This window comes from Leuciscus leuciscus, assembly GCF_965113295.1.
Source record: "Leuciscus leuciscus genome assembly, chromosome: 13".
Lineage (NCBI taxonomy): Eukaryota > Metazoa > Chordata > Actinopteri > Cypriniformes > Leuciscidae > Leuciscus > Leuciscus leuciscus.
In genome coordinates, this window is record NC_138737.1 from 12,992,225 (window position 1) to 13,017,414 (window position 25,190).

A 25,190-nucleotide genomic window follows, 5' to 3' on the forward strand; every position below is an offset into this window, starting at 1 on the left:
AGCGCGTCGGCCCTGGAGTCACGCCTCTGGCAGGCTGAAGAAAGGGAGTTGTCTCCGCGTTGGTGGAAAACCACACTTCGCCGTTTCAGGATCCTCCGAATCCTCCTCGCCTTCAGTGGAAGCTAGAGAGGATGATGAGGGTGCCACATCCAAATCAGGATCTGACTCTCCTGAGTCTGTGGTGTCAGAGGGAGATGACGATACATCCTGCAGCTCGCTGGAAGGGTCAGGCTGCATAATCATCTCTAAAACTTCACTACAAGTCAAGCCCTTTCTCATGTTGCTGGCTGCTCTTCTCACCATCAAATGACCAGCAGGCTTGCATGCACGCGTTTAAATCCACTTGCTTTGTTTTTGTTTAGTCTGCATTTCTCACCATCAAAAGGGAGCAGATGCATAAATACACTTACTTTATTTTTGTTTACTCCATGTAGATCTGAGAGCTGAGGTGTATATTTTGATTTTCTCAGATGCATCAAGGTGAGTTCACACACACACACACACACACACACACACACACACACACACACACACACACACACACACTTCATTATGCTATTATACTCCTTATAAACTCCATATAACTCCATGTAAAAGCCAGAAACTAAGCTTTTTTTTGCACAGGCCTATCTAAAGGGTTAATGGTTCCACCTGGTTATCAACAGTAAAAATTACAAATTTTACCTCTTCCCAACAGGGAAAAACCACCAACAATCAAAAATGCATGATTATATGGTGTCATGGCTTTGCAATCAAAAAATGTGGTTATAATGGAAGTCAATGGGGCAAAAACAGCCACGAACAGTAAATGAGGGAGAAAAAGTTAAAATCTGATGCTGCACAAAAACTAACAATGCATCAAAACCAATGTTGTTTCTAATCTTTGACATGTCCAAGACTGTGATAAAAGGTAAAAAAAAATCCAGTCCACAATCACATTTTATATTGAAAATGAGTCATTTTATGTGTTTTTTTTTCCCAAATCAGTGACATCATTTACGAATTTGGCAATTAAAGAGTTAAAATCCTGAATTTTTTTTAAACATTTAGTATTTTTGAGCAGGACTGAGATTGATTAATAGATTCATGCAAAAAAATTAGAAAAAAATATTTATCTGATACATTTTTACAGCAGTTTAAAGTAGTGGCTGTTTTCAGCCACGAACATAACGAAAGGGTAGTAAATTTGCCCACAGTGTACTGTTGAGTTTTTGAAAAATTTCACAGCATTTTCCCAAAATATGTGTCAAAATAAGATTTGTCACCAAAAATCATTCCATTTGCTGAAACACAGAAAAAGTTATGGCCAAATTTAGACTCAAAAATACCCCATAGTGGATGAAAACATCCCCAACAGCACATAAGGGTTAAAGTCGCAAAGTGTTTACTTATATTTGTGTGTGCGCGCGCGTGTGTGTGAGGCGCGGGCGCGATCGAACAGTGGAAACATAGAAACATACTCCGTCATTTTGTTTATCAGGACATCATTCAAACTGCAAAGTGTTTAAGTTACTGTTAATTAAAATGTTAAGGAAAACAAATATATTAATCTGAAATGTAGCAAATTAATTTTCAATTCATTCAGGTACAATTACCAAACATATCTCAAGGTCTTTTTGTCTTTTGTACAAGTGCAGGTTGGTAAAGTGTTCAATAAATGTTTTTGTTGAGAAATTTTGTCTATCTTAAGTAATTATTTGTGTTACATTTTATCTTTCAAATAGAGGTTAAAAACAAGCGCATAATCGGCCAAATATCGGCCAAAATAAATCGGCAGCATTTATCGGCCATCGGCCGACCCGGATTTCAAAAGATCGGCATCGGCATCGGCCTGAAAAAAACCATATCGGTCGACCTCTAATTTGTATAATGTTACACTGCTAAACTTTGTAACATAGTCAAGCACACCCACATGGAATGCTTGGAATGTCACATCAGATACGCTGAAAATAACATTTTCCAAGACATTAACTGATATGTATTGATTTATTGTATATATATATATATATACATACATACATACACACAATATATATATATATACATACAATATATATATGTATATATATACTGTATATACACACTGTATATGTATATATATATATATATATATATATATATATATATATCAGTTAATGTCTTGGAAAATGTTATTTTCAGCGTATCTGATGTGACATTCCAAGCATTTCATGTGGGTGTGCTTGACTATGTTACAAAGATAAGCAGTGTATATAATATATAGCACTTAGCAGTGTATGTAATATATATATATATATATATATATATATATGTTGCCAAGAGAGACTGCAATCATAACGTGTCATTTATAGAAGATGGTCATGATTGACATTTTAAGAATGTTAAGGACATTTTAAGAACTTTAATCAATAATGAGTGAATATGATTTGACAATGTTGGATTGTATGATTTATAATATTCTGAAGCACTGGTATCAGAGTTTTAAATGATTCACTAGAAGGTGTGGCCTTTGACATACTGTTTCCACCATCCAAGAAGCATAAGTCCCAAATGTCTTTATTTATATTATGCAGAAGTACAATGAAGTTTTCCCACACAATGCTGACAGAAACCTGTTCATCAACAACCAACACAAATCAGTGTCAGTGATGGAACATTCCAAAACTTGAACAAGACTCTAAACACATGGTTCCTTTCATTGCCAGACAACTTGAGGGGCCAGTACTTTTACATGGTTTAGGTTACAGCATGATTTTCGAAAGATGACAATTACATGATGTGACGTGTCTTTTTTGTCTTTTTTTTTTAGAGAGAGAGAGAGAATTAATTGTGGTCATGAGAACACAAAACAAGAAATAATCATGCTTGGCCAAATCAGAAGAAACCAACAATCCTCTTTATGAAAAGTAATTTCCAAACAATAAATATTTTGTCACATAAACACTGTTTTATTTTAATGCTACATGGATTGCTGATTTTATTTTAATGAACAACAAAGAGATAAAACATCTTCAGTTTCATAAGAAAACTAAATATCCCCATCCTTATCAGACAGAACATGATGACTGTGACAAGATAAAGTAGTTCAGGATTGCCTCACATGATCTATACCTGAAAAACAAGTCGATCTACCTGGAAAACATTCTGCAGCGCCAGCTTGTCATATCCATCTGTGTACAATTGTATCTGTTTATCTGTAAGTAGCTAAATAATAATATGCTAATTACCTTTACATGAACAGTTATAATAGAGATTTTGCATAATCAAGTGTCTATGTGTCCAAGTATGCATGACAAATTGTGTAATTGACTGCATAAAGGACAAAAAAAATTGACTAAAGCATTTGCATCACATTTTTAAAAAGACAAATACTTTTTTCCCCGGCAACAAATACAACATGTTCCCAGGCGGACAAAATCGAAAATCTTTTAAAAAACATTAAAAACATAATGATGACAGGGAACCATAATTTACAACTTTTTGTGTCTTTTTCCCATCCTAGAGAGCATTTTTTGGATGAAAATTTCAGACATGCCACTCAATGCAATATTTCAATATTTGTGTTCTATTTTACACAAATACAATTTTAAATGCGCAGCTAAACCTGTTGTGGTAGAAATTCCCCCACGCACTTGACTTAAGTTTATCTGGGGCGTCTCTAGACAACACCCAAGCATAGATAATAGATCTATAGAATCGTAGATAATATTTATACTCAGTCTACAACTGAACTGGCTTCGAGTCGGAAGTCCCGTCCCTTTTTACACTAGTACTCGGGAATAAGATCTCTCGTGTCCTATAACCTTCTGCGCAGCATTTGCTAGACAGACTCCAGACAATGCCTTTCAATATCCTTTAATCACGGCTGGAGGATCTCAGACCAATTTCAGAGAGAATCCCACCAGCAAAAAGAATACAACAGTTTTTATAGAATAGGAGCATGGCAAAGGTGACATGATTCATAGCATCATTTCCCTATATGATTGGCTCCTCATATGTATAATCCAGCAAACCCTTCTGTTACTAGGCAGAAGCAAACTGGACTTCTTGAAAACTCAAAATCATGAGTTTATAAATCCAGATATCTGCCTAGTTTCGTTTCTCTGTTATATTTGGAGATGATTCAGACACACACTGACTGACTTTGACCAAAGTGTTTGGAAACATTTAGGTTTCAAAAGCATATAATTGTTAATCCTGCAAGAAAAATAAATGTTAGATATGATTCATTAAAAAATCCTTCACACTGTCAACTTTTGTACTATAGAATGAGGAAGACCGTAAAGCTAATAAACTTGGATGGAAAGCCATAAAACTCTCTTTAAGAGTTTTTGAGACAATTTGTGGCCAGACTTGTTTATAAGATTGTCTCAGATAAAAATGGTAGATTGAAATGAGGAAATCTTACAGCAGGGTTACAGGAAAAGACAAGATCTACATTCCCGCACCACAAATACCACAACAAAAAAAACTCCAGTTTACAGGTGAGTTCATTTTACAAGGCCACCAGTGTCTGGCATATCCACTCCTACTCATCTATGAAGATTCTCAGTAAGTAGAATTTTTTTCCGGTGGAATTTACCTTTCAACACCCAATGACCTGAATAGCTGCAGCAGTCACTTCACTACAGAATACAGATAAAGTATTTTAAAAGTCTGTACTGACCTGTATGAAGGTGACAGCAAGTGTTCTGAGTCTCAGGGTTGAGTCTCCGGTCCTAAAGAGCAGATTATTCCAAATCTGTTCCACACAGTGACTGATCTCAGATTTGCCCAGCTGATGGTTGGGAATAAACTCACTCAGAATCATTCGAAGCAGATTCATAGATGTAAGAAATACCTAAAATGCGACACAAACAGACAGTTGTTACTTTACATACTAAAATTCACATGCAGGGCTTATTTTCAATATTGTCACATTTCATATTATATTATGTAATTTATTTCATGAGGTTTCCCATTTATTTTAAAAACATTTACTTCTCATGACAGAGTTTAAGAGATTCTAAACGTATGCACCTCTGTGTACCCATTACAAATGACCATCTAACCAAAGAAAATCTTGAATATTACATTTTGAAACATTGAATGTTTAATTTTAGAGCCATCTGGAACCATTTTTCCTCAGAATTTCAGTTAAGGTGTAAATACACATTGAAGCCGTGTAAGAAACCGCCTGAGACCTTTACAACAACACATGGTGCAGGGTAGCGTCAACAGGTCAGCTAAAGCACACAGTTAAATGCTGTGCTATGTTAGTTTAACTAAATAACCACGGGGAGAGGGTCACTGGAATGTGTCCAAAAACGGGCACATTGTTCAGACTCTCAGTACAACCATTCAAAACTGTTTAGAATGAAACCCTGAAAGGCCACGACTTTTACTTTGAGTGATTTATTCAAGGACTGACAGGAGGTAAAACACAGATGTCACAAACATGCATGTGCTTTGAGAATGCCCAAGGCCTAGAGGGTGAACTTTCACATGCTCAAAAAGCTATCGGCTCATCAACATGTTAAACTCAATGCACTTTATTCATGCCAAATTGTTCAAAACCCTTTAATGATCATTTAGCCTGAGGTCAGTACAAAAATGAACAGGAAAACTACATCTTTAAAACAGCCTCATATACTGGATGCAAAACAATTGCTTATTACTTACTTTTTTTTTTTTTTTTTTTTTTAATTATGGTTTTGTGGCTATGGCATTTAACTGTTTTGTCCATGCATATTTATTAAAAACAATTATAATATCGTCATTGTGTTCCTCATATTTTCATTTTGGTTGCTTAATGTAAAGAATATTTTGAATTTACCAATAGTGAATTTACCAGTGATGTAAAAAAGTTATTTTTCTAAGAAGACACATGAGTGATATTTTCTTTAGTATACGGTCTATATGTCTTTCATTTTAATCAATCCCTTCACTTGTATCAGAAAGGGTCAGATTGTCAATTTTAAAATTCAATTTAAACAATTTAGTGTTATAGTTCCCAATAAAGTTACACACCAAGGGCTGCGTTTACATTGGCACAAAAGAAATCCGATCTTTTACTCACATCTGATCTGACACAACGGAATTTGTTGCACACCGGTAAACACAAAATCCGCACGAGATCCGATTTTTTTTGCATCCGATTTGAGCCACTCAAAACATTCATGAGTCATGACAGCTGTTATCTTGTCCATGCTGGCAAATAATCATGACCACCCGACGTGAATTATATAAATAATTTTAATAGCACAGCCATTCAAAACCGGGGTCTACCATGTGCATAGTAAAATGATAGCTGAAAATCATTTTGGGCGGGAAGTAATGTAAACACAGATATCGGATACCAGTCCTGTCTAAAGTGAATGTAAACAGGCAGGCCAAAAAATCGGATCTGGTCAAAAGATCGGATCTGTGCATTAAGACTTGCAGTGTAAATGCAGCCCAATTCATATATACATTAGCGATTTTGAGTGATCATTTTGGCCATAGTTAACAGAAATCACTATTAGAATTTAGAGTTCGTAAAAATATAAACTGCAAGATTAATTTTCAAAGTAAACACATTTTACAGGCAGGTGCAAGTAACGAGTGTCCAAGTTCCAATGGGGAAAAAAAGCACTCTTATTAGCCTGTTTAACTAAGGAAATCCCATTCCTGTAGCCGCCAAATTGAGCATTACAATTTAAGCAAATCTCCCATTCATTCTTCTACAAGTGATCCATCATCTCCTCCCGCTCATACCCAACATTAGCAGAAAATCAGCTCTATCGCAGTTTACTCTTGGAAGAGACAAGCCAGGCTTTATACTACATTTGTTGCCTGTATCACTTCTACAGATAATCCACAATACTAGACAGAACACGACACCTGCTAAACAGTCACGACTATCAGTCGTGCTGATGGTGCCGTTCTGTCTTTGGCCTGAAATGAGACTGAAAAGAAGGGAACATGAGAGAAATTAGAAAGAGAGGGTGAGAGAAAGAACGAGAGAAGGAGAGGCTGAGAAACAAAATAAGAGGGCGATAAAATCAGAGAAAAGGGTAAATTAAAGATAAGAGAGAGAGCTCTCTTACAGATGACACTTTATCTGTGAGTGCTTTCTTGCAGAGGAACACAGCTGCTCTCATCATGCTCCGTAGTTCTGCTTTTGGGGTACCGGGCGGAACCTCCATCAGTTTCTTGTAGACTGTCAGCAAAGCATCCTCCCTGTAAGACCACGTCTTTGAATAGGACGCTGCCACCTTAGAAAGACAGACAACGAAAGAAAAAAATGACGATCACATTCCAGAAACAGTTCACAAATGGAAAACACCAGCTGGCTCTTTGACCTTTGTCGTATGGAGTTTGCCCAGTGCTGTGAGACTGTAAAAACAGTAATAGATGGACATCTCAGTGTGATGTTAAATACTTCAAGGGATAATTCTCCCTGCCATAACCAATTCCAAACCAATTTGATTTAAGATTGAGAATTTGATTAGTACAATTTGCGAATTAATAATTTAGCCCTGTTTTGTAAAAAAAAAAAAAAAAAAAACGGATAAAATCAACCAATTGGAAGCTGTAAATGTTGTGTGTCTTACCAGACAGTCTCCATAGATCTCGATGGGCAGACTGGCCTCTCTCTGAGCTTTCTCTGTGAGCGGTTCTGGTTGTCCTGAGGACTCAGGGCTACGTGGGGAGCTTGTGTCAGTCAGAGGGGGCATCTCGAGCTCACTGACTGGTTGATCACTCAACCTCTTCCTAAAAGCAGGTAAAGGCCTCTCATCATAAGGAAGGGAGCTGATCTGTGAAAACACACGAACATGCTCATTATGTTTCATATACAGTGGGGTCTTAAAGTCCCCATAGAAAACATTTATGAATTCAGATATACAAAACATTACCAGCATTATTTGCTATTAAAGGGTTAGTTCACCCAAAACTGAAAATCAGCCCATGATTTACTCACACTCAAGTCATCCTAGGTGTACATGACATTCTTCTTTCAGACAAATATAATCGAAGTTATATTAAAAAAATGTCCTGGCTCTTCCAAGCTTTATAATGGGGGTGAATGGCTGGAAAAAATTTGAAACTATGCAAGTCGACTTACGCCACAAAAGTAACCCGTGGCGCATGTATGATGTAGGAGTATCGTAAGCTTAGTTTAAACGGTTTAAACAAATAGGGCTGTGCTACAAACTGAAGCTCCTCTTCTATTATATAGAAATCCTCCGACATTTCTCTTCAAAATGGCTAAATCCAAACCGGTGTTTTGTTTTGCTCTTTCCTCTGATAAGCATAAATATTATACTTTACTGTGAAGACCTTGAGGGTTTACATTACACTTGAAAAACAGATGCACCAGTCATCCCTGTACACCTGTCATGATTGTAAATGTAAATCCCATAATTTCAACAAACAAACTGTGTTCTCATCTTACAAGTTATTTCAAAGCTAATTCACAGAATGACCTGCACGAAAACAAAAATGAAAGCAAAAGTGACTCTGTCCAGCTTTGAGGTCATGTAGTGATAAAGGTGTACTAACAAAAGGCTGTTCATCCCCTGTTTTTACATTCCACATCAACAAAAAAAACAAAAAAAAACAAACAAAAAAACATACAGTATGTACTCACCCCAAACTTTTCAATGGTAGTTTATACATGTAATAGAGTGCTTAAATTAAGAGAAGGCTAATTCAATGTGAATGAATAGGTTTGCAAAGACAATTGTAGTTTTATGAGTGTCATTTTTTGGTTAAAATCTTTTTTGCAGCTTTTTGTAAACACACCCAGATATTTCGACTTCTGGCATGGTTAGGGACAGTTCTACGCTAGTAGCACAGAAATTAAACACTTCACCTTTAACCCCTTTAATTAAATGTTGAAACGTAAAACTCTCTAGCAAACGCAAATCCCTGACAAGCATGTTAAGCCACACACATGCTCAGATAATAAATCTACAAAGAGCCTTGTGTCAGGGAAGATGGAGCTGGACTATGGCACTGGTGAAAATGAGCTATACTGGTGGAAAGAAAGAGAAGCAGCATTTCATTAAGGCAGATAAATCTGACTAAGGATTATAGCAGAAAGTACCCATAAAACTAGTAATTGTGGAAAGATATATTAATGAATGAGGAAAAAACTGAAAGTGGACACCTAAGTAATGCATTAGAGCAAGCAGATGAGACTTTAATTTTCTCGAATGGCTGTTTTATCATTGTACATCAAGACTTACGTCAATTTTGGAAGCGTGAGGAGAAGTGAGGGGTGTTGGGGCGACTGAATGTTTGGGGCTGGCTTGTTTTGAAGTGTCCTGCTCATTTGTCTCCTTCACACGTTGTCCCTGTCTCCTCTTTGTGGGTGAGTCCGCTGGATGAGGCGTGTGTTTCTGCGTCCCAGCACGTGGAGAGGGAAATTCAGAGTTGGAAAGTTCAGAAATTCTGTGGATCTGAAACAACAACAAAAATCACATTTTAATTATTTACATTTTGGTCAATATTCAAGCTACTTATCAAAAGAAAGAAAAGATAAATACGTCTGAAAAATTAAAACGCCTCTTTCAGACATTGATTGTTTGAAAAAAAACAAAAAAAAACAATCACACAGAACAGATAAAGGTCTGTCTGAATACAGAAACGGAAGTCACACACAAACAAAACGCTCTATGACTTTCCAAGTCATTCATTGTCTGCTGTATAAGTATGTCTCCTGGCCTCAGACGAGTAAGAAGCAAGCACCTGATATCAGGAGAACCAGCACAATCACTATTGAGCTGGGAAACTGCCATATCAGAGTACTAATCTCACTGGAGCTGGGGACCTCACAACACAAGAGTTGTATTATTCATGTATTCAATGCAGAAAAAGAAATTAAGAGAGACACAGAGGAATATGGATGGATGGAAGTCATTAATTGAATTCTGAGAAGAATGATGGATGGATGGACAGATGGAAAATAGATAAACGGATATACACGTTAGTATATAATATATATTCAAAACGTTTAGGGCCATACATTTGTTTTTGAAAGTAGTCTCTTATGCTCACCGAATGTGTGTTTATTTAATCAAATATACAGCAAAACAGTAATATTGGGAAATATGAATACAATTTAAAATAACTGTTTCTGTTTTAATGTATTCCATAATGTAAAGCTGAATTTTCAGCAGTACAGTCTTCACTGTCACATGATTCTTCAGAAATCATATCCCAAATACTAATCTGGTGCTCATGAAATATTTCTTATTATTATCAATGTTGAAAAAAGATATGCTGCTTAATATTTTTGTTGAAACCATGATACATTTTTCAAGGGTTTTTAATGATTCTTTGATGAATTTAAAGTTCAAAAGAAAATAATTTATTTGAAATATGTATTTTTTGTAACATGGTAAATGTCTTTACTGATACTTTTGATCAATGTAGTGCATCCTTGCTGAATTAAAGTATTAATTTTCTTACTTAAAAACTTACTGACCCCAAACTTTTGAATAGTACTGTAAATGTGATTGCATGGATGAATGGATGGATGTTTACTTGACTGATGTCCAGCAGGCTGTGGAGCTCCAGATGCTGGTAGACTGTAGTCCTGTAAGCCTCCATTTGTTCCTTTTTCTGCTTGGCTATGTCATATTCCTCTCGTTCTATGGCACTGTGTTTCTCCACATCATACCGGCCCAAACGTTCGCCCACCTAAACAGAAAAAGAGATAGAAAATACAAAAGAAAGAAAAGAGAGGTTGTTAAACACTAGAAGAAAACCCTTTTAATTTGCCCAGTAATTACTGTCAGGCAACAATTAACTTGTGGCTAAATGCATGCAATACCCTGCTCTCCTGAAATGCATTTCAAATCTCCATTGTGTAACATATCATTATTAAACTACACGTGCAAGACATGTCAGACAAAAAAGGCAATTCTAATAACCTTTTGCAGGTCTGCAATAGCTTGTTTAAACTTTTTGGCCAGATCAAATCTTTCCTCCCGAACCATGTCCTGTTTTTTCTGGTCCAGCAGCCGAATGATGTGTGCCACCTCAGGGTCCTGATACATGTCAAACGCCAAGTCATCAAGGGGCGAGATAGATTCACATTTATAACTCGAGAGCCTGCAAGATAACAAGAGTAAACCCAAGAGAAATACAGAGGGCTGCATGCACAAATTTAATGTAATGCAATATAACGTGAAGCTTCAGTTTTTACCCGGTACATGTGCCATCCAAGGCTGAGCTGTATTGGCTGTTGTTTAGATATTGATCAATCAGCTGATCTCTGCTTAGCTGGGGGGAAAAAACAAGAAACAGGGGGGAAAAAAGTTTTATTATAAACAAATACCCTATCTTTTAAAAGTTTGGGGTCAGTAAGGGGTCATACTTTTATTCAGCAAGGGTGCATATTGAACAAAAGTGACACTAAAGACTTTTACATTGTTACAAACAATTTCTATTTCAAATAAATACTGTTCTTTTGAACTTTCTATTCATTAAAAAATGTAGAATGGTGTCCACTAAATATAATGTAGCACAAGTTCACAACTGCTTTAACATTTATAGTAAGAAATGTTCCTTGAGCATAAATCAGCAAATTCAAATTATTTCTGAAGACTGGAGTAATGGCTTCTCAAAGTACAGCTTTGCCATCACATGATCCATGAAAAACTTAAACTATATTAAACTTTAAAAAAGTAATTTTAGGTTTTAATAACATTTCACAAATAGAACTGTTATTGATCAAATAAATGCAGCCTTGGTGAGCATAAGAGACTTCTTTAAAAAAATGTACAGACCCCAAACTTTTAAATGATAGTTTGTTTATGTACATTTTAAGTAAATTCTCAATGTAATAACATCACATCATGTGATCCATCCAATGTCTTTGAACCATTATTATCTTTCCAACAAACAAAGGTTAAAAATCTTGATTTCTGCCTGTGAACCAAAACGTATTATCATCAGAGTCCTGGATAACACAATAAGACTCCAGCCTGGACAGAGAGAGAGAGGGATTAGAGATTAACAATGCAGAGATTGTTAGCAAGGTGGGAGAGGACGAGAGAGAGAGGAAGTCATAGAGGAAAAGAGGGGGTGGGGGGAGACAAGGTGAGAGTAAGAGGAGAAAGAGAGCATGAGAAAGAAAGAAGGGGGGAGCAGGAGTGTGTGAATAGGAGATGGGGGAGTGCTGAGAGTCGCAGTGATGTAGATATATTGATGAGTGATCTGATTTGAAGCTCTGCTTATGAAGCTCAGACTCATATTACACAGATTCACATTCCAACACTGAGCACAAACCTTTAGACCTGCTCAAGAACCACAACACACATACAGAAATGCTTGTCTATTTAAAGTTAGACTATTTAAATGTGAAATTAATATTTAAACCTCAAGTCCCTAAAAAAACGGATGCATAAAAGTATTAAGATTAATGCAGATCCACTTAGTGGTAGGTATGAGGTAATGAAGAATCCAAATAGGGCTAGGCTAAATCTGTCTCTAATAATTGGCTCTTTCAATTCACAGGGTAGAATTTAAATGTAACTGTTCAATGTATGTTGAATCGGAATCCAAACCGGAATGACAGCAAATGGTTTGCAATTGGAAGCCGGGGAATTTCAATTAGTCTAAAATAACACCCTTTTCACCAAAAAACAAATCATTGTTTAGTTAAAAAAAAGTTCACCCAATTTTTTTTTTATCCTGCCATCATTTACTCACTTTTTACTGAATTTCTTTCTTCAGCTGACCACAAATTTAGAAGAATATGAGTAACTGAACAGTTGATGGACCCCATTGACTTCCATAGTATGGAGGGGAAAAAAATACTATGGAAGTCAATGGGGACCAGAGTGTATCTTACTGACATTCTTCAAAATATCTTCTTTTGTGTTCAGCAGAAGAAAGAAATTAATACAGGTTTGGAACAACATTTTTTGATGAATTTATATTTATACATAATTAATACCGCAAACAAAACCTATTTTATTTTTGCTATACATCAGCGAACATTGTTACCACATTGTTTTCTGTAAAATCATTATCTTTTCAGAAGATACAGATTCAGAAGATTAATACTACTTAAAACATCATGGGGTACTATTGTTTAGTACTATAATTTATAAAGTAAATCATTTAGGTCAAAGAAATTAATTTTAAAATTAAATTATAATATATAAATTAAAATATAATATATCAATTTAATAAAAATTTCTAAAGGTGACATTTAACATTGATTATTTGACATTATTAATGTTTCTGGAAATACTCAGTGAGAATATTAACATTTCAAATTCAGGAGCTGAACTAGAATTCAAAAGTATTATCGATTCAGTTCAGAATAATGAACACTGATCCAAATGCTTAGCCAAACATTAAGGATTCATTTCCTGGTGAATACAACAAATGAACAAGCACAGTTAAGAAAACAGAAAAAAAATCAAGCCTATGCTAAATTTGTTTGGTTCTGCAGCCTTATGACTCAACAAAAAGTTTCTAAAAATCATTGTAAGTGTGAAGCTGAACATTCCCGGCTGAAACATCAAATAAATGATTAACAGTAATCCATCGCCACCTGGGGGATGTAAAGAGAACAATTCCATAAACAAACAGTTACTTACGGCTGTTCCAATGTCATTTCCATCTACCGGGTCACCCAAAATATTTAGAGCCACCAATGCAACCTAGAATTTAGGAAAACATGTGACATGACAATGACATAATTACAATAAACAAATCTACCCTGATTTCCCACATGAATCTGTACCTGATTGTAGTTGTTGTATTGATTAACATGGTTTCTGTGAAAGGTGAGCTTCAGGTAAGACCCAACAGCATCAACATGAACTGACTTCAGCTCTCTGGCTTTGAAACCAGTCTTCTCGTTGTCAGACAGAGACACATACCTGAACAACACAGCACATTCAATGCAGTCTTATTGATCACATTACACTTTGATAGTGACCAGAACAGAGAACCAGAACATATTTAAATCTTTCCTCACCCCAATCTATGGAGAATATTAGCCTGCTGATGAGAGCTGGACTCTGGTAGTCTATCTCCAATGTGGAACTCGATCTTGGACGGGACCAGGTACTGATGGGCCAGCAGCTGGAGTTTCCTTATGCGACATCTTTCAACCAACTCCAGAATGATTTCCTGAGGGAATGGACAGAACCTACACACAATAATTACAATTAAACATTTTTTAAAGAGCATTTCAGAACTGTAATCTTTGGTAATAGCAATTATAAACAGCTAATAAAGCGATTATTATCAGCTATAAAATAGCCTTGATAGTTCTGATGAATCAAAGTAATTTATCCTACTTTGATAGTTTGTCTTTGCCTTAACTAAAATAGATGCAAATATAAAATATATCCGTACACAACTAATACAAAATTCATTAACCTAGTGGATCTCCAGCCAGTAACGGTGGGCGCGTGGACCATCAGCTTTTTGGCACTGTAGTTTCCTTCATGACCAGACCAGCTGATCACAGTGAAGCCTATCTTATGAGGCATCCCGTTCCTGAGCTCTAATGGGGATATGAACACAACATGATGTTTAATATCACAAAGCACTCCTGACACATTGAAATAACACCCAGCACTCTAACAAAAAACTGTAATTTGGCAACATTCCTTTACATTAGAGGAATATGTCATTTTGACGTATATGGAACAGCTAAACCAGCATAATCCAGCCTGGACCAACATGGAATTTTCTGCTGGATTTTTTCAGCAGGGAGCTTACAGTAACTAATTATCCCTAGAATCAGACTATCTTTTGGCTGGTAAAAAAAAAATACACAAAGATAACATTTATAAAATGAACTATTAATTAGACAATAACAATGAAATTGTATATCTATGTTAACGCATTTGTATCTAGAAAATAGTCCATTAAGTTACCATATTGGTAAATACCAGTAACACTGTAAAATAAGTGGTCTACACTTAAATATTGCATATGTTTTCAGATTTTGCTGCATGTTATGAAGGACCTTAATCATAACAATGATTGTTATGTAAAGTATTTAGCGTTAGCGTGCAATCTAGCTAATCAAACAGTAACATTACGGTTACAACTCTTCCAAAACAGCAATAAGAATCTTTATCACAAACCACACATTAATTCATTCATAGGGCACTCTTAATATTCACTATTTGACAGAAGAAATTTCAAAGCGGTTTACCCAAATATCGCAGTTGCCTATGTTCATCTCCATAACCACCGTTTGACAACTGAGACCTTTGCGCATGCGCGAGTGTTTTTTCGTTCTTGAATTAATCTGGTGATTCTGAATGAATCTTTTAGGTGAACGAATCGTTCTCGTTCACCGTAGTGACGCTGGTTCAGTTCAATGTACAGTACTTTTGTTAACTAAGGTCTGTTTGCCGTACGTATATCCCATTGAGTATTTATTGTGTTAACGCCATAGACTGTCAAAAATAACACAAAAGCCCAACCCAACACGAACACATACAGAGACAAAAAAAAAAAAATAATCCACCTCGCCACCTACTGGCGTATGACGTAATCTGAAAAGTCAGGGAACAAATCTTTTAAATGAACAGATTCAAAAGATTCGAGTCACTTGGATGAATCAAAACTCCAGGCTGTCATGCAGAACGGGATGCTGTTACTTGTAGTTCTTAGAATTAGTCTAGAAGGAGGTGTATTATCTTAAAACAGCTTGTAAGATTTAACTATAAAAAATATGTAATATGAAAATTTCCTTTAAAAAATACAATACAATACGTATAACGTTGATTTAACTTTAAAAGAAAATGTGTGAAAAACTGGCACCTAGATGAGCGCTTCCGGGTTATATTCACGTTCCGGGTTACACTGAACAGCATGGCTGATGAAGACAGCTCTTTGGCTATTTGGCCAGAAATAGAAAAAGCAGAAAAGGAGAACAGACGTGAGCTGGTGCTTCAAGGTTCAGCGTTTGATACAAAGATCCAGGACAGCTGCGGACTTCACCCGCGACTTTATTCCCTCTCGCTCCTAAACTACCTGGAGATCAGTCAATGTCCCAGTTTACATGAGATCCACGAGAACATCAGACATCTGTCTCATCTACAGAGCCTGATCCTCTGCAGGAACAAGCTCACTTCAGTCCCAAAAAGCATCGGTGATCTGAAGGCGATCAAAGTCCTGGATTTGTCAGTCAACCAGCTGCAGGCTCTGCCCGAGGAGATCTGTGCATTGAGCGAGCTCAAGACTTTAAATGTTAGCTGCAATAGCATCACTGCTCTGCCGGATGGTCTGAGCAAGTGTGTGAAGCTCGCCAGCATCAATGTGTCCAAAAATGCGCTCTCACGGCTCCCAGAAGACTTATGGTGCTCCAACCTGGAGCTCCTCAGCAGTATTATTGCATCAGAAAACGCCATAGAGGAGCTGAGCAGTGACGTTCATAAGCTGACTGCATTGAAGGTGTGTTTCATTTATTAGAGAAATCTGCTTGAAAATTATATTGTCTTTGAATTGAAAATGTAAATGGCTCAATAAAAACAAGTTGTTATCAGTTGTGATTTTGAAAACAATTTAAAAAAGTGAATTAAAAAAACTTCCTATTATTATGTATTTATTTTTATGGAAACATTGATATATTTTCAGCCATTTTTATCCTTATAAAGCCCTACAATTTTTTAATGTTTTTTTTTTTTTCATTAAATTTGAAAATAAAGTTAAATGTTGGTAATAGGCCTAAAATTTGTAATGATTTAATTATTTATTATTAGAAAATACTGTTTGGGTGTCATTTTTTTTTAACCATTTAGTGTTCAGTAAATATCAATAATCAGTTGTGATTTTTAGAAGTAATTCTAAAGATTGTATGTGGTATATAATGTAGGCTACTTAAAATATTATACATATATTTTTTCTCTGATAATAGGCCAATAATTTGTAATGTGTAAATAGAAGCATTCCACTATTGGTCTCAGACCTTTAGACCTTTTAAATTCAATAAGTAATCAGTTTTGTGTTTTTATTTTATTTATTATTTATTTGTATTTTATTTATTTATTTCGTTTTTCCCCCCAAACTAATTATAAAGATTTTAGGTGGTATATTATATACACAGATTAAAAAAATCAAATAAAATGTATAATTGTTATTTAGAAATATTTTGGGGATTTAAAAAAATATTTAAAATAGAATTATAATTTGTAACTCATTTAAAATATCTAAATTAATAAATTAGAAAGTAATAGAAGATGCAAACATTTCACTAGTGATCTCTGGAATATTTGGGCATTACTGTATATTAATATGCATTAATATTATTTAAAATGCCATTGTTGAATTCCTCCATCATCTTCTTGTATATCCCACTTTCTCCTATCTCAGGTTTTGGATCTCTCCTGCAACAAGCTCCAAGAGCTTCCGTTCGAGTTGGCCGACTGCTCCAAGCTGAAAGAGACCAATTTTAAAGGGAACAAGCTGAAGGACAAAAGGCTTGAGAAGATGGTGAATGGTTGCCAGACCAAATCAGTCCTAGACTACCTGAGGGCAGGAGGGAGGGGAAAAGGCAAAGGCAAGCAGCAGGATGGAGAGGCGGGCGAGAAGGCCGACGCTGGCCGTAACGTCTCAAAGAAGAAAAGCGCTGCAAAGCAGAAAGGAAAAAAAGAGGCAGAGGAAGTGGATGAGCTTAATCGGATGGTTGTGAGAGTTCTGCACGTATCCGAAGCACCCACAGCTGTTACGGTGAAGGTTTCCGCAGGCATTAAGGATGTCCGGCCATACATAGTGTGCTGTATTGTGAAAGGCATGAACCTCAGACAAGGAAATTCACTCAAGCGGTTTCTAGTTGCTCAGGTGACACAAGTTACAACAAATATCTCAGCCATCAAACATATTGTACTCTCTCTGTCTGTCTGTTTCTGATTCATTTTATATCAGCTTCTATAAATATTAATGTATTACCATCCTGTCTGCAGACCAAACTTCATGATGAGATTTGTGCCAAAAGGACAACGGCAACCATCGCAACTCATGACCTGGGCTTACTAAAGGCTCCTCTGACGTATGACGCCAGGTCACCAGATACACTAAAGGTATCTAAGGCATTTTATCACTCTTTGTGTATCTTTTTTGCTTGACATGTTATGATTTATACCTCATATTCTTATTCACATTTAGAATAAATCTTTAATTCAACACAATTAAACAGTCTTGATCTTTCACGTCTCTCTAGTTTGTTGCGTAACTCGTCAATCAGAGCATCTCCACTAGTTGCATAACAGTCAAACAATGAAGGAACAATGAATATTTGATAACCGTTGTCGATACAGTTTTTCTGAATGGCGGGAATCTGGTTTCAAAGCCACCAGCTGACTAATGGCACAGAGAAGTCCCATAATCCTCAGTTTTTAATAATAAATGAACAGTCCTTTTTCTCGCTGTTGTTTCTTTTGTGTTGACAGTGAATTCGGCACCTCTCTAAGAGGCCACAGGGAGTAGGACAATAGGATGTGTTACGTGGCTTCATTCTCGTAATTGATGGTTTCATTTATACGCTAGAGAACAGGCTTAAGCAATAAGCTAAGAGATACTGTTTATTGACAGAAACTCCTTCAGCTGACTAGATTCATAATATAGCACATCCTTGAATCCCTTTTGGGTTTATAAAATGTTTATAAATAATGAAAAAAGTGTATGTTTACTACATAATGAAATTATTAATGACACATTTTCATTGAAACATTACCACCATGTAAACATCCCTACAGCACAGTACTTTGGTAATATTGTCATATATGAATTGTTTTATTTTGGAAATATGTGTAGATAGTTCCTCTGGGTCGTAAGGAGATAAAGGCGTCTGACTTGCTGAAGCATCTTCAACAGGAAGCAGATGAACAGAGAAAACAGAAAAAACGACAGAACGTTTCAGGACTCCACAAGTAAGAAGACATGCATTACATTCCTGATTGTTTAATATTAATTGCTGTGATTAATTTAATATTATAATGATTATCAGATTGAAACATTAGGGGGCACAATCTCTCAAGCAAAAGAATACAAAAGGTTTTGTGGAAAACTTATAAATGTGACATTATTTCCAATTGCAGAAAATAGGGACTATGTTATGCTCCCTAAATGTATTGTTTACTATCTGAGCCCTTTCTAAGTGATCCGAAAAATATCCCTCGTTTGTCAGACACCTCTTATGTTGTTGTGGGTAATTGGTGTAATTTCATCCATGTAATTGCATTGGCTGCACAGAACACTAAGTGCAAATACTGAGCTCATTATTCAGCGTTATTTATTATTCAGCATTCCATGGACGTATTCCCAACTCTTAATTTTTCACCCCCAGATATCTTCAACTCCTTGATGGAAAAGAGCTCTACCCCTGCTTGGTTGATGCAGATGATCACGTGGTGTCATTTCCACCAATCACAAACAGTGAGAGGACTAAGGTAATTGATGTCAATTAAGTGAAATATACCATGGTTATTTCAGGTCTTGATGATGAAGGTGGACGGGCTAATCAGACTTGACTGATTTTATGGCTTTATGCTGGGGTTTTTTTATGACAATTACTATTTCTTCTCAAGAAGGACTTCATAAGTATGTCATAACAAAAATAAAATAAAATTTGTAACCAGTGATATATTCATACATTCTTGTCAATGCAAATATATTTAAAAGAGAAGAGTAACTACGACAAATGTCTTGTTTGATTATTATTTATTTGAATAAACTTCTGTCTCTGCAGATAAAGAAAACCACACAAGAGCTGTTTTTAGAAGTGACGAGCTCCACCAGTCTGCAGATCTGTAAAGATGTTATGGATGCATTGATAATAGTAAGATACAACTCGTGTTTTATTTTGATTTATTATTTTTAAAATATATTTAATTGAGCATTTTGTGTTTATTTTATTCACATATGAACATAATATAAATTGTATCACAAATTTGCACAACTAAATCAATCCTTTATCAGTATCAATATCAGTCTAGCAGTCTCTGTAATAGAGATGTGTAGGATTGTACATTTTTTATTGTTGTGTTCTTTTGACTGATTTTCATATTGATTTATACTAGTATTGCTCTGCTGTAAAAAATAATTTTTTTTTTATATGAACTATTTGACCTGCTCTACAGTAAGGGCTCTGATTTGAGTCTGCCCTGTAAGAGTGCAGGATTGGATTAGCGCTGTTATTCTATTTGAATGCACAGCTTTTGAATGCTGATACCCTTGTGGAAGAAATGAGCTCATCTTTCTGCTGAGACACACACACTTGGTGTACAGTGTCTCGGAGGCATTGCACCATCACAAAATGCAATTCCAGAGCCCCTGACTGCTGCTGATTTTATTATTCAAGTTGTCCTTTTAGTTTAATTAATGTTCCTAAATTATAGTTTTTTATTTTTTTATTTTTCCAATTTCTACAATTACATTTTTTTTTTACCTGACTTAATGGAAATCCGTGAAACGTGACATGGAAGATAAAACCAAGGATTTGGTTTAGATTGCAGCTTTGAGATTTCCTCCATGATACAAATGACCTGTCCCACTTTCGTACATTCTTTTTTTACGACAGCTCAAATAACTACTGAATATTTTACTATAAGACTCTTTGAATTAACACACTTTCAGTGACATTAAATCAGTTATCGAGCTTTGTCATTGCATTCAATTGACTTTCATCAACAATTATGCTATTACTAAATACTCTGCTGTATAAATGCATGTTTAAATGTGTTCTGCTGTTTAAATGCATGTTTTCACGTAGTTTCCTACTCTAAAGCACCTAAGGCACTTAAACACTAAAAAAGCATTTTCCTTTAAGCATTCATTGGAGCATTTTTGCAAGCTATGAAAGTTTACAATGGAAAAGAGCAGTAATAGTCATGAATTTTCTCTGACTATTGTTGTTTAATTTTCAGAAAATGGCAGAGCTTAATAAATTAAGCTTTGACATAAAGGACGACGTGGGCTCGGACGAAGAGACGGATGTGATTTCAGATCGTCCCGCGGAGAACCCGGCCTCCCCTGAGCTGACTGTTTTACAAGTGAAGGTCTTTGATGTAGAGGGAAACCTTAAAGTGGTCTACCCATCAAAAACTGACCTGATGTCTGACCTCAGCAATTTATCAGTCATCCGATAACTAAATTCAGCGGTTGATGTTTTTTCTTTGTAATTTTGTAATGCATTGATCCCATAAAATTCCATAATTATCTCTAATTAAATTAAAACATTAATTTAAATATTGTATGTAGTGGTTTTCATTTACACTCCCTAAGGTATCTTTTGTATTTCTGTTTCCACCTCAGCACTGAAAAAAATAAAAACGATTCTGACTTCATATATCACAATGTGACTTAATTTCCTTTTTTACACTTTATCCTTCATTTACATTTTCTACTATGAGGTGGAAACAGGCTTCCATACTTTTAAGTTTTACTGCACTTTATGCAAATAAAATAAACATATTATACCCATAGTAACAGAAATAACCCTAACAAAGCAACAAGCTTTTGTGTTTATGGAACACAGATTTATACTTCTAATATGATTTTATATTAATTATTTTGCTCTCAATAAAATAAACGTCACTTTTTTTTTCAACTTCCCTTGTTTTGCTGAATTTTTGGGTGAGTTATAGAATTATACAGTGAAATAAATCTTCCTATATCATGTTTATGCACTCAGGTTGACTTTTCGGAAAACATCGGAAAACATCTGCATCAAACTAGTTAGTAAGGAAGGTTAGCATTAACCATTTTAAAAATGCACGTATTCAAACATTTTTAGTAAACACTTAGTATTGTTTTCATCCTGTGTATGTTTGTGCCCGTGGAGCACATGAATGCTCCGGGTTTGGTTACAGATCAGATGACTGGCGGACTCAGGAAATGTAAAGAGGAGGAGAGTAAGTCTGAGCTGTCTATAAGAGATGCAAGCAGGACTCTGTCTCACGGGACAGTCCATCATGCCACATGACATTGACATCAGACTATTTTGCTACGGTCTTATTAAAAAGAAATGAAAATGACCCAGAGTGACCAGAGGAATGACAATTGGGACCACAGGAGAAGATGGAAGAGTGGATATAACAAAACTCATAATTGCATCCAAGAGAATTTCCATAAGCTTGAGATGTTGAAGACCCCCAGCCCATCTGTGCCTGTTTGTCTGGAGTTGATTGGAACGAAGGGATCCTACCATTTATCATTAGGGGGGAATTTGGCTGGCAATGGTAAAGATCAATCCTGCAAAACTATGAAGATTTTAATGCCGAAGGGGAATGATGGCAGGACTTTGGCAAAGAGTAGCTCACTGCCTCCAATATACAGCCCAAGAATGTCTACCATCTCCATGTATTGTACAAAAAACTGTGTGCCAAGCTGGGAGGTAGAATGTCAGGAGAAGAAAGCCAATATCTTGTCCACCAGCATAAAGATGGACAAGGCATTGTTCAGCAGACAAAAGCAAGGATGTCAGCTGATCTGCAACGGGCTGGCTGTCTTAAATGAGAGAGTGCTGGTTCAAAACCAAGAACCGAGACAGAGCAGCTTGAAGATTTCTGATCCATCAGCAGGGCAGCTACAGGATGGATTTCTGGGTGTAGAGCCCAGTAATGTCAATGCCAATGAGAGAGAAGCAATGACAGAAGGGATGAAGGACTCTGCGAGTGTATCTAAGGGCAGACCTGTGCTGACGCTCTCAGATTCGGCTATTGAGATGGAAAATGAGAAGGACGTGAATGAAATGATAGACAATCAGGAGGAAGAGTATTATACTAACCAAAGGATCACAGCGTGGATCGTCAAAGTAAATGCAAGCTTGTTTTCTCCATTAAAAGATGAGATTATTGATCAAACACTAGAAGAGCAGGATGTGGATACTATTAAAATCATCTATGACCAGGACTGATGTCTATGTGTAGTGTTAATTGTTAACAGTGTGAAATAATGTTTAGTTAGTTAACAACAGTTAATCCATTAGGTATCATGATCATTATTAAAACAGTAACTTCAACATGAAAAATTATAGTATTACTTGGAAAAAAAAGTCTGGGGTCAGTAAGACCTTTTATTGTTTTTGAAAAAAGTCACTTTTCACAAGGATACATTTATTTGATCAAAAATACAGTAAAATGGTAATATTGTGAAATATTATTACAATTTAAAATAACTGTTTTTTTATACATATATATATTTCAAATTTAATTTAGTGATAGCAAAGCTGAATTTTCAGATGATCCTTCAGAAATCATTCTAATATGCTGATTTTGTGCTCATGAAACATTTCTTATTGTTATTATCAATGTTGAAAACAGTTGTGCTGCTCGATTTTTTTTTTATGATTAAAAGTTAAAAAGAACAGCAATCAATTCAATACATTGCTAAAACTATTAATTTCTTTAAAAATGTCTTACTGGCTTCTAATTTTTGAATAGGAATTAATATTACTGTAGATTAATAAATACTATGCATTAAATAATGTTAACAAATTGAACCTCATTTTCTTTTTTTTATAGCTTTAGAATTTTTTTCAATTGCCATAATAGCTGAATATATCTGTTGCGACTCCTTTGATGTTCTTTTGAATATGAGATGGTGAGATCACTGATATAAAAAAAAAAAATTTGATTGAAGAATTATTTTTGTTGTTGTTTTTTGTTTATTTGTTATATTTAATTGGTTAATATATTGAGTTAAAATAAATGTAATGCATTTGTCTGTGTTGCAGAATGACACATTCCAAAAAATATTGATAAATGTTGGTAAACTCTTAAAATGTTTCCTTTATGGACATAATTCATGTTTCCAATAAGAGCCAGTTTTTTTTTTTTTCAATATCCATTTCCTTCAAGATAGTGTCCTCATCAGCATTTGTGAACGTAGTATCCTGTGATGTATCCAACTATGTATATAACTACCATCACGGTCAAAGATGCTGTCGCTTTCAGCACGATACCCAGCCGTCCAGTACACATTCTGTTATAGAGTCTATAGGGCACAGATGAGATTAACATGAATTATCTGATTGAATCCAATAACAACTTATGAAGCTTTGCTTTAACACTGTTTGTTTTTCAGTTCACTGAAAACTAGAATCATATATAGTGGATTCTCACCCAGTCAGTCTGGACTGTGACTGCGGTACTGGCATATTCATGTTGTCTTCGCTCCAGCGGTTGTACTGAACACTGGCCTCATTGGACTCCATCTCCTTCCAGCTTTCTGCTCCTCAAAGTCAGCTAAAAAAGAAAGTGAATGAAAAGGAGAAGCTATACTAGCAAACTTGCTAAACAAAAACTTGCCCTGCTACTTTTAGACATAAAATAATTTCAAGTTTACTTTCAGGTAATGGACTTGGCTGTGTCTTGGAAAGTAAATCATTCAGCAGTTCGGTTATCAATGTTAAAGAAGAGTTAATGAATAATATGAATCATATAGTGACTGAGGTCCATTACATGGAGAAGTATATACAGCTGCTATTGTGTATTTATATTCAGTGTTTCCCACTTAAAGAGTTGTGGTTGTTTTCCCCCCAAGTTCCTAAAGTTTATACTGCATCACATTAATGTTACAATCAAAATATTGATAGAATGATTTTGCTTTATTTGCAAATCTGTCTGCCGATCGAAGCTTAATTTGAATACTCACATGTTCTCAGGACATCAACTGGGAAGTCATCAAATCCTTAGTCTCTCACACTGTCTTATGTGTGTCACAAGAGCAGTGGGTCCATGAGGACATTTGGCTAACCTTTGCTCACAGCCCGTCATAAATGTCTTGGTTAATAAAAATAAACTTGTCTTGTTGCCTAAGTGAAGTAGGCTTATTATTGTGAAGAACTAGTGTGTCATATTATTAAATAAATAAATATTTCATTAAAAGCATCAACTTATCTTTATATAAACAAGTTAAATCTTATGAAATCCCTGCAGAATTTAATACACAGTCAGTTATCATAGTTGTCTTTCCTTGATGTTAATACTTTTCATTATTTACCTGTCAGTTTACTCACTTTAGGGGGTGAAAAGAATTAATTCTTTAATCATGCATTTTATGTGATCTCTGACTCTGGCCTTACTGCCAACTTTCTTACTTACTGCATACTATGAGATATAACATTTAATAATCACATTAGTATATTCCTTTCATTCACACACAAAAAAATTGAGTATAATAAAGATTCTCAAAATCACTTCCCTGTTCAATTCTTTAGGTTAAAGTGCTGTGGAGCTTTGTCACGTTCATCCACTCCG

At 35.5% G+C, this 25,190-nt stretch overlaps 3 protein-coding genes across 7 annotated transcripts in view; 1 reads left to right on the top strand and 2 right to left on the bottom strand.

The window, feature by feature from the left end:
- cep104 (centrosomal protein 104) overlaps positions 1-15,412 on the bottom strand; it is a 28,421-nt gene extending 13,009 nt beyond the window's left edge. For 3 of the 5 annotated variants that reach the window (XR_014211125.1, XM_082188344.1, XM_082188343.1), the window contains exons 1-12: positions 15,140-15,411; positions 14,353-14,479; positions 13,946-14,119; positions 13,709-13,847; positions 13,563-13,625; positions 11,156-11,232; positions 10,881-11,061; positions 10,492-10,647; positions 9,192-9,404; positions 7,554-7,757; positions 7,047-7,214; positions 4,646-4,819 (exon numbers count right to left, since the gene is read on the bottom strand). Coding sequence is in view for 4 of the 5 variants with exons in the window: in XM_082188344.1 (XP_082044470.1) it covers positions 4,646-4,819; positions 7,047-7,214; positions 7,554-7,757; positions 9,192-9,404; positions 10,492-10,647; positions 10,881-11,061; positions 11,156-11,232; positions 13,563-13,625; positions 13,709-13,847; positions 13,946-14,119; positions 14,353-14,465 (1,662 nt within the window). In the remaining variant the exon portion in view is untranslated. Of the gene's footprint in view, positions 1-4,645; positions 4,820-7,046; positions 7,215-7,553; positions 7,758-9,191; positions 9,405-10,491; positions 10,648-10,880; positions 11,062-11,155; positions 11,233-13,562; positions 13,626-13,708; positions 13,848-13,945; positions 14,120-14,352; positions 14,480-15,139 lie in introns of all 5 variants that reach the window. The other 2 variants (XM_082188345.1, XM_082188346.1) reach the window with 1 other exon arrangement.
- Positions 15,413-15,769: 357 nt separating this feature from the next.
- Positions 15,770-23,563, top strand: lrrc47 (leucine rich repeat containing 47). The gene is made up of 7 exons (XM_082188197.1): positions 15,770-16,386; positions 17,305-17,772; positions 17,895-18,011; positions 18,745-18,860; positions 19,277-19,379; positions 19,679-19,768; positions 20,856-23,563. The coding sequence occupies exons 1-7, from the start codon at positions 15,805-15,807 to the stop codon at positions 21,075-21,077; spliced, it is 1,698 nt and encodes a 565-aa protein (XP_082044323.1). The 5' UTR covers positions 15,770-15,804; the 3' UTR covers positions 21,078-23,563.
- A 137-nt stretch (positions 23,564-23,700) lies between these two features.
- Positions 23,701-24,712, bottom strand: smim1 (small integral membrane protein 1). Its single transcript, XM_082188234.1, has 3 exons — positions 24,586-24,712; positions 24,054-24,176; positions 23,701-23,925 (listed from the first exon to the last, which is right to left on the bottom strand). The coding sequence occupies exons 2-3, from the start codon at positions 24,143-24,145 to the stop codon at positions 23,802-23,804; spliced, it is 216 nt and encodes a 71-aa protein (XP_082044360.1). The 5' UTR covers positions 24,146-24,176; positions 24,586-24,712; the 3' UTR covers positions 23,701-23,801.
- Positions 24,713-25,190: the final 478 nt, after the last annotated feature.

Excerpts from the sequence above, each read along its gene's own strand:
- lrrc47 (XM_082188197.1), top strand. The coding sequence starts at position 15,805 with ATGGCTGATGAAGACAGCTCTTTGGCTATTTGGCCAGAAATAGAAAAA. Across the intron at positions 18,012-18,744 it reads GGTCACCAGATACACTAAAG|ATAGTTCCTCTGGGTCGTAA; the intron begins GTATCTAAGGCA and ends AAATATGTGTAG. Across the intron at positions 19,769-20,855 it reads TTATGGATGCATTGATAATA|AAAATGGCAGAGCTTAATAA; the intron begins GTAAGATACAAC and ends TTTAATTTTCAG.
- smim1 (XM_082188234.1), bottom strand. The coding sequence starts at position 24,145 with ATGGAGTCCAATGAGGCCAGTGTTCAGTACAACCGCTGGAGCGAAGAC. Across the intron at positions 23,926-24,053 it reads TCACAGTCCAGACTGACTGG|ACTCTATAACAGAATGTGTA; the intron begins GTGAGAATCCAC and ends TGTGCCCTATAG.